Below are 8,231 nucleotides of genomic sequence, written 5' to 3'. Positions count from 1 at the left end.
AACTCAAGGATTCAAGTTTTCCACCCTGATTTATGCTCTCTTACAAAACAGTGCTACTTACAGAGCGTTTCTTTGGGCAGATTATGGGAATATTGGGTAAGAAGGACAAAAGGTCAACCTCCTCGTCTTTTCCTTTGCCTACAAGGACCAGTGGTGGTCTTGGCATGAAATGTTCTCAGCAGGTTCATGGTGGCTGTTCTGGTGCTCACAAACACTTATTTAATCCAGTTATGTTCTGGGGAACTGGAAGTTAGGAGGGGCTGGTAGAGGAATCTTTGGCTCCTGCTACAGTGGCCATTGCATTTGCAGTTTTCTGGTGTGTTTTAAATAGCTTTTACATGCTCCTTGCAAACTTTCAGTTTATTGCTTGATTGATCCCATCTGCCGATTCATCCAACGTGCTCTAGGGTGAGCGTAACCATCCTAGTGAAAGTGTTTCACTTAGATTAAGTATCTCTAACCTGTCCTCTTCCTAGTCCAGTCTGAGCTCTTCCCATTACCATAGGGAGAAAGTGGAAGAAAAGGTGCAAACAGGTTTCTTGTCATCACAGAGAAACATTAAACGTTGTTTGCTCGTGTATTTGACAAGCATTTTCCTTGGTCTTCCTCTTACTCCTCACATCATTATAGGGAAAGTCTTTCTTGTTACCCCTTTGCTAGTTGTATCTGATTTTCTGCCTTGACCTGTCTGATTATGACCCTGTGTTCTTGTGCTCTTCCATTTTTATTTTCAGCTGGAGGATTGCGAGGTTGCAGAAGAACCTCTGTCTTTGCCAGATAGGTTCCTTGTTACTCTTCATAGCTTTCTTTATTGCTGCAGTTTGTGTTTCTGCCTTTATAGGGTTTAAAAAAAACCTACCAGTTCTCCTGAACTCCTTTGCCCTTAAACTTGTCTCCTCTGGGGTCTCCCCTGCTGCTTCTCAGGGTTCACTGAAGTTGGCTTTCTTGAACTTTCTTGCGTTTGTTTTGCTTTTTCCTTCTTGTCCCTCCCTGGGAGCCATGCACACTCTCCTCTCGTGATCACTGCCACCAGCCTTTCCTCACCTTCGTGTTCCCCACCCAGGTATCATCATCACTGGAGCAAACGATGCTTTATACCTGTGCTGCATTTTCCCTCAAAGTTTCAAGAAAGACTTCATAATAGTAAGCGTTGCTTGCAGAGGAGAGCAAGCACTTCAAAAAAGAGTCTCAAGCAAAAGCTGATTTATTAAAATAATACAGTGACTGAGGAGGGAGGGGGACGCACTGCCCCAGTGAAGAAGACACCTTCGCAGAGGTCTGACTGCCAGGGACATGTTGGTAGTGCTGGCAAACACCGCTGGTAGGTCATGGCTCTGATGAGGATGCGGATAAGGCTGGATTGGAGACAGCCCTGTTAGCCGGGGGCCAGTGGGAGCAAACTGGGAGCTCCCCATTATGCTTTGTGCAGTCTTGGTGGTGGGGTGCTGTGGCAGTGGTGGCTTGTCTCTGAAGTGTCGAATCAAACCTCTTTCCCACCTGGAATCTCTAATAAAACTTCTGGTCTGTGGGGTTTGCAGTGAGACTTTTTTTCCCCGTGTGTTATTTTGGGAAGGGAAGGAATACTGCGCACAATGACCTGCTCGAGGCTTGAGTAGCTGGAGAGGAAGATGATGCTGGGGGGGTCGCAGAGCCGGCAGGGGAACGGGGAGGTGACGGTGACATTCCCTCTGTGCCGGGGACTGTGAAACAATCTCATCAGCCACAAGATGTTGCTTTTTTTTCCTCCCCTATTAGAAGAAAAACTGCTTTTTGCCAAATAAGCTGCTTTGTAGACATGACCTGGTATGTTTATTAAACAGTTAGAATGTGTAAAAATTCAAGGACTGTTAGACACTAATAATTAATAGCTGTCCGGCGTGCATCAAGAGCCTATTGATTTTCTGCCAACTTGCCCTGTTAAATATACAAGGTACAAGTTATGTAGTTAAACATGTAAGAGTTTTATAAATGCTTTTTATAGTTGGCATTCAGAAAACTTTCCGTGTTGGCAGACAAAAGAGGGAGAGGGGAAAAAAAAAAAAAGGAAATTCCAAAAGCAAAGCTGCTTTAGCTTAAAGGATCTTTGAGACGGTAGTTTGAGAGCAGCGTTTGAATCTTTGCTCTTGAAGTGGGTGAAGTTTGGGCCAAAGGACTGTTTTTATTGTCGCTGGTTCTAGAATTTTTAGTGGTTTTAGCACTGTCAAAGTGTGGAACTGCAGGTCCTTCTCACTTGGAGATGGCAGTGGGAGTCTTTTGATTGTCTTCAGTAAATGCTGGACCAGCCACTTCCTTCCGAGAAAGTGCTTCCCTCTGTCTTCTCTAGTGAAATGCTGAGCATCGTGTCCTAAGGCCGAATACAGCAGGTAACCTCTGTCATCTCCATGCCTGACTTCCAGGGATGATGGAGAGTGGTAGAGGAAATGGAGATCAGCCAGTCAGAAAGCAGAGTTTTGGGAGTTATGTTGCTTGATCTCTTTTTCTTGTCTAGAGCTATGTTACTCCAATAGTGCTGTTTGGAAAGACACTGCAAAATATGCCACTCTTCCATTAGTAAATTATTCTAGAGCTGCAGTAGAATCGATAGGGGAAAACTAGAGGATCTTTCATAGCATATTCTGGGAATAAAGTAGAAGATTGAGAGAGAAGAAGGAGGGGAAAGCACAGACATTTGTTTTGTTTTGGTTTTTTTAATATGACACTTAAAGGCTGAATTATTCCTGTTTGATACCAGTCAAAGTGCAGCAAGGTCACTGGGAAATTCCTCTCGCCAGGGAGAGGTCTGTGCCCTCATACGGGCTCTCTCCGGGTTGTGTTTGTCCCGGTGTGAGCATGGGGGCTCCCACACCAGTTGCTTGTAATATTTCGTTTGCTGGTCAGGATGCAGGTGTTTGGTTTTTTCCTAGATGACTTTCAATGGCTTTGTAAAACCCTCTTGTGCTGATGAGATGGGGAATGAGGAGAAACTCCATGTACCTTCCAGGTGCTTGGGTGGATTTGCCTGGGTAGGCTTTTTCCATTTTTGAAGAAAACAAAACTTGGGTATTTGGTATATGGGTCCCATCCAGATAGGCGAGGTTGGCTTCCTAACCCAGCGTGACACAAGCTGTCCCTCAGATGGAAGATCAGTGGTTTGAGTTTTTTTTGGTGTGTGTTTTTTTTTTTTTTTTTTATCCTGCAATCTACTTGGTTCAGAGAAATTAACATTTTATTTTTAGTTTTTGCACTTGGCTGTCAGTAACACGGTAGCTAGCAGATCTCAGCAGTGATGAGAAGCCCCTATTGAGTAAATCTGGGAGATTAACCAGATCCTCCGGCAGCGCATCTCCAGCGTACTGCAGGTTTCCTAGTCTCTTCATAGTTTGAAGTAGTCTGCCTCCATCTGTCTTGTTACTAGAGTATAACACAAAGACTGGGCTAGAAACGAGTCCTGTCCTTCTCAGGGTGGCAATTGGTACCTTCGCAAAGGAACAAAAAATGGTTTAGGATCTTCCTTTTCTAGCGCTTTGTGCAGCGGTGGTCAGAAGAGAAGATAGAACCAGTTTTCCTTCCTTTGCAGGGGTCTTTCTGGCTGCAAACCATCACCTTAGCTTAGAAACCTTTTACCTGTGATTCAAAATTGGTATGTTAAGTTTAATATAAACTGCAGGGTCCATTCTTCCTTCTGGGGAGACCAGAGCCTGTAAGGAGAGGGGCATGAGAATGGTGATCAAAGATGACATCTGAGAGTTATGTCAGAAGCAGGATATTGCTGCAAATTTCTTGTTGCTTTTAATGTTATTAAACAATGCCAAAGCCCTCAGGGTGACAGATGGCTTCTTACATGTATGTTACAAATGACAGCAGATAACTCTTTTTCCTTCAGACATCATACAAATCCAGTGGGCACAGAGTGGCGGTGGAAGATGGACCAACCCGAAATGATCTTGCAGGAGGCTATTGAGAACCATCAGAACATGATCAAGCAGTTCAAAGGTAATGTCTCCCACTTCTTCCCCATTAATGATGCTTTTGGAAGATAACCAGCAGTAGCGTCTTCAAAGCATAGATGAAAACGTGGTTATCTGTGAAATACTGGGAAGGGGGTTTATAATATCAGAAAGATGAGTAAGTGAGAAGAAACTTTTGTGGCACACTTGTTTTCTGAGATGTTCTGCCTTGTTTTTGACATTAGAACATGAGTCAGCCTTTGAGTATTTACTGCTGCCTTGAGGGAGCAGAGCGGAGTTGCCTCTTGTGCATCTCGGTAGCTGTTGCATCCCTTTCCTCGGCGTGCAGAGGCTTCTGCAGTGGTTAAAGCTGGCCCAGATGGTGAGCGATATTGATTCTTACGTAAAAGTGAGGGCAGGTAGAAGGTAAAAGGAATCACCCTCTAACCTGATAGGAAATATACTGCCCAGCCTTAATTCCCTGGGAGCTTTTGTGTTGGTTCTGAAGCTTCTCGATTGCATTTTCCTCAATAATAAGCGAGCAGTAGCATTCAGGGTAGTATTATTTTCAGGAGTTATTCCGTACATCTGTTTGTGGCTGAAGCTGCAGTTCCACAGCACCTCTGAAATGTACTGTATTTTGTTTCTCGTAGGAGCTCCTTGGGAGTTTATTTATTCATTACGTGTCTTATCTATATATATATATATATAGATGGGGGGGGGGGGGGGGGTGTTCTTTTTTCCCAAATGTGATAAACTGGGTCACTTGCCAAGGGCAGCTCTGTGTGCTGGGAGGGCTGGCCAGCTTGGCAGGGCAGGTCTAGGGCTCCGCTCTTCTGAACTGACAGCGGAGGCTGTGCGAGCAGCGAGAGTGGAGTGAAGCATCCATAAAATGTGCAAGATGAGCCTGAGTCTTGGCTGTCATTTTGGGAACCCGTTTGTTTATGTTGGCTGTGCACAGAGAGAACCCAATGGATTAAAAATGTGACAGGCAAAAAAACCCTTCTGTCAGCAGAGCAGAGTTGCTCTGTCTCATTCACTGGAGTTATACAATAGGTGGAAAAATAACTCAAATTTTAGGGCCTCATGAGCTTCATTTTCATCACGTGGCTGGTTTGAATCATCTTGTGTTCTCAGACCAGCAGCTCCAGGGAAGCCAGTTCCCTGGCAGCTCCAGTGCTGAACTGGGTGGGGACCAGCCAGGTCTGGTTATCCTGGCGGCACTGTGTACACACGCGGTCTGGCGGACTGGATCACAGTCTAGAGCTTGTCCAGGGGAAAGCGATGAAGGTGCTGTAGTGGGACAGAGAAAAACGATGTTAATTTGGTAGGGGAAGCTTTCCTTGGGAAAGAGGTGGGGAGATGAGAGGAGCCAGTGGAGGAGGTAGCTGGTGTCAGTAGTGCCTCTCCCTTCAGACGAAGCGAAGCATGTCTGTGGTGCTCGAGGCAGGGCAGTCCGTAGGGAAGTGTGGGTCTTGTTCCCTACCCTCGGTCTTTCTTTTGTGCTGTGGCCGCGTGGGCAGAGTGCTGAGTTAAGGCAGGACGCCTGCAGCAGTGCTGGCTGGGCTGGAGCTGCTGCAGGGTTCCATGGTTGCCCATTGACCCAGCTGGTGGGATGCAGTGCCAGCGCAGCAGGAGTTTGGGTACAAGTGGTTTGCGTGAGTGAAGAGCATGTAGGATGTCAAATTCTGTCTGGAAGGCTATAACAGCCATAGAAGACAGTTGTGGCTAGAAACAAGAGCATTCATGTTTAATCCTTAAGGCACTAAGCACTTCTCAAACTCTGCTCTCTTATTCAGCCTGTGCTGGATAGCCGGGCTCTTAGATGGGTTGCAATGCGGCTGGGCGTGCTGAAAGGGTTGGGATCGATAGCTCAAGGTCAGTTTGGTGGTTGATAATAAGCAGGGTACTTCAGGGGTTGATCCAGGAGCCTATATTGTACATCATCTTTATTGACAGATGATGGGGCTGATGATACTGAATACAGCCTCAGCAACTTTGCGGGCGATATTAATTTCGGGAGGGTGGCAGGCACGCTCGATGGCACAGCTTTAGTCCAGTGGGACCTTGAGAAACATCAATATTGGGCCGATGGATGCATCTGGAGTTCAGCAAGAAGCTGAAGGTTCTGTGTGAGAGTGTTATGACCCCAGGTCAGTCCATGCTGGGAGACTGGCCTGCCATGGTGGAACAAGGGACAACAGACTTGAGTTTCTGTTTGAGAGGGTCAGGTTAGACATCAAAATAAGCTTGTTCAGCCAAAGTGGTGCCCAGAGAGGTAGAGGACCCTCCAACCTTGGAGGCTTTCAAGTCTTTTAAGTAAAGCCGGTATCACCCTGGTCCAGTGTTGGCCTCAGTCCTCTCTGATCAGGAGGCTGGACAAGACCTGCAGGGGCCCCTCCTAACCAGTAGCTCTATGACTCCTGTTGTGACTGTTAAAATTGAGTCTTAAACATTAACGACCTTTTTATGAGGCAGGACTTGACTCAAAACAGTAATTTATATTTGCTTAGGAAGAAGCCACGTGTCGTTCGAAGTGTTGACCAGATCTGTGCGTGGTTGCTGATGGAGTGGCAGGGTATGCTTGTGAAGATGGGAATTGCCCTTGAGCGGTGTGGTCCTGGTGCGGTGTGCTGGAAGGATTGCCCCTGGGTGGCAGAAACGGGTGTTGTTTGCACTAAGGAAAGGTGAAAAGCAAAAGTTACTTTGCAGATGCTGGAAGGCGCTGCCTTCCAAAAGCTGAGCGCAAGAATCTGTTTAAACTCAGCCTCAAACTAAGGACTAACCCTCTCCTTCCCTTACTACCCCCGCTGCCTTCCCAGAAAGGGCTGGGGAGAGGGAAAGGTTATAGACGAACTTGGCAGCATCTGAAAATACTACCAAAGTGTGAGAGACGTCCCAATTATTTCTTTTTTTTTTTGAAGCTTATTAAACAAATTCTTAAATATTCCCTGAAACTTGCATGTGCATCCTCAATGCAGTTACCCTTTACTTGGAACTGTGAAAGGAGAAAGACCCCAAAAAAAGGCGGCTCTGGACTGGAACTGTGCTGCAAAGTGGAAAAATAAAAGATGTGTTACTTTTTCGGAGTGATAGATGGCAACATGCTTCCTGTCTTGGGAGCCTAAAAGCAAAAGGTTTACTAAGGAGAAGAAAAATCGGTAAGAACAGCCCGGTAGCTCGCTGTTACATTGTGTGGATTTTACATTGTCGCTTCCCTGAGGAGCGTGTGAAAATACTGTTAGAGTGGAATCAGTGAAAGCAAAATTGAGTCAAAACACTGCGCGGAAAGCTGAAGCCAGGGAGAGGTAAAAGATGCGCAATGTCTGGCAGGACGCGAGTCCCCTGTGTGCCGCGTGACAGCCGTACCCTGTCCAGGTTGGAAGTGCCTCGGGCAGAAAACATGACTGTCTGCTTCCAGCAAACTGCGCGGCGCTCCATGAATAGTAGGTTGATTTTAGTATGATAGATTTTAAAAGAAAAAAAAAAAAGAAACACCACCAAAACCCCACAAACCACCCCATGACTTGAGCAACAGGAGGGAGGAGATCGTTTCGTTGAAGAGGGAGGAGAGGTCGGATGGAGCTGGGCTCTGCAGCGCTGGCTGGGCAGGCCCGCGGCCTCCAGAGGGGTTCCCAGCAGGGTCCTGCGCACGTCTGCCGGGACGTGTGAGTGCTCAACACGGAGCAGACCAGACTATTGGGGTTACTGGAGAAGAAAAGCACAGGCACTGGGACGGCTGGTTAAGGGATCAGGAGCACAAATAGTGTTCTCCTCTATCCTACCATTTGCCGGGGATGACGAGGGGATAAATAGGAGGAGCCAGCAAATTAACTCCGGGCTCCGAGGCTGGTGCATCCGGCAGAACTTTGGCTTCTTTGATCACGGGCTGGTCTACAGGACACCAGGCATGCTGGCAACAGGTGGGGATAGCGTAACCCATAGGGGAAGAAAGATCCTGGGACAAGAATTAGCAGGGCTCATTCATAGGGCTTTAAACTAGGTTTGAAGGGGGACGGGGATGAAACCAGGATTACAAATGTGGTGCCTGGGAGCAGCATGCCAGTGCTTCTGGGTAAAGGCGTTAGCGAGGTCTTGCAGTCTGTCCCAGTGACGGCAGGGGATGGTGGTTTGTGTGGCAGCAAAGACAGGAGGAGTAGTGATAATTTGGTAACTACAGAAGAGTGTGAGCATGATCAGGTGTGAATTAAGGCTTGTCCTCCCAAGAAAGTGGCAGGACAATTAGCCCAGCTGAAGTGCATCTACACTAATGCACGCAGCATGGGGAATAAACAGGAGGAGCTG

At 46.9% G+C, this 8,231-nt stretch overlaps 1 protein-coding gene across 1 annotated transcript in view; it reads left to right on the top strand.

The window, feature by feature from the left end:
- The window catches only part of LOC104289840 (S-adenosyl-L-methionine-dependent tRNA 4-demethylwyosine synthase-like), a 136,990-nt gene that overhangs the window by 54,168 nt on the left and 74,591 nt on the right, over positions 1-8,231 (top strand). Inside the window, exon 11 of the mRNA XM_009888855.1 lies at positions 3,863-3,972. Within this exon, the coding sequence (XP_009887157.1) occupies positions 3,863-3,972 (110 nt within the window). The remainder of the gene's footprint in view (positions 1-3,862; positions 3,973-8,231) is intronic.

Source organism: Charadrius vociferus, unplaced genomic scaffold, assembly GCF_000708025.1.
Source record: "Charadrius vociferus isolate BGI_N301 unplaced genomic scaffold, ASM70802v2 scaffold636, whole genome shotgun sequence".
Classification (NCBI taxonomy): domain Eukaryota; kingdom Metazoa; phylum Chordata; class Aves; order Charadriiformes; family Charadriidae; genus Charadrius; species Charadrius vociferus.
Note: the sequence above shows the minus strand (reverse complement) of the source record. Positions and strands in the feature narration are given on the sequence as shown.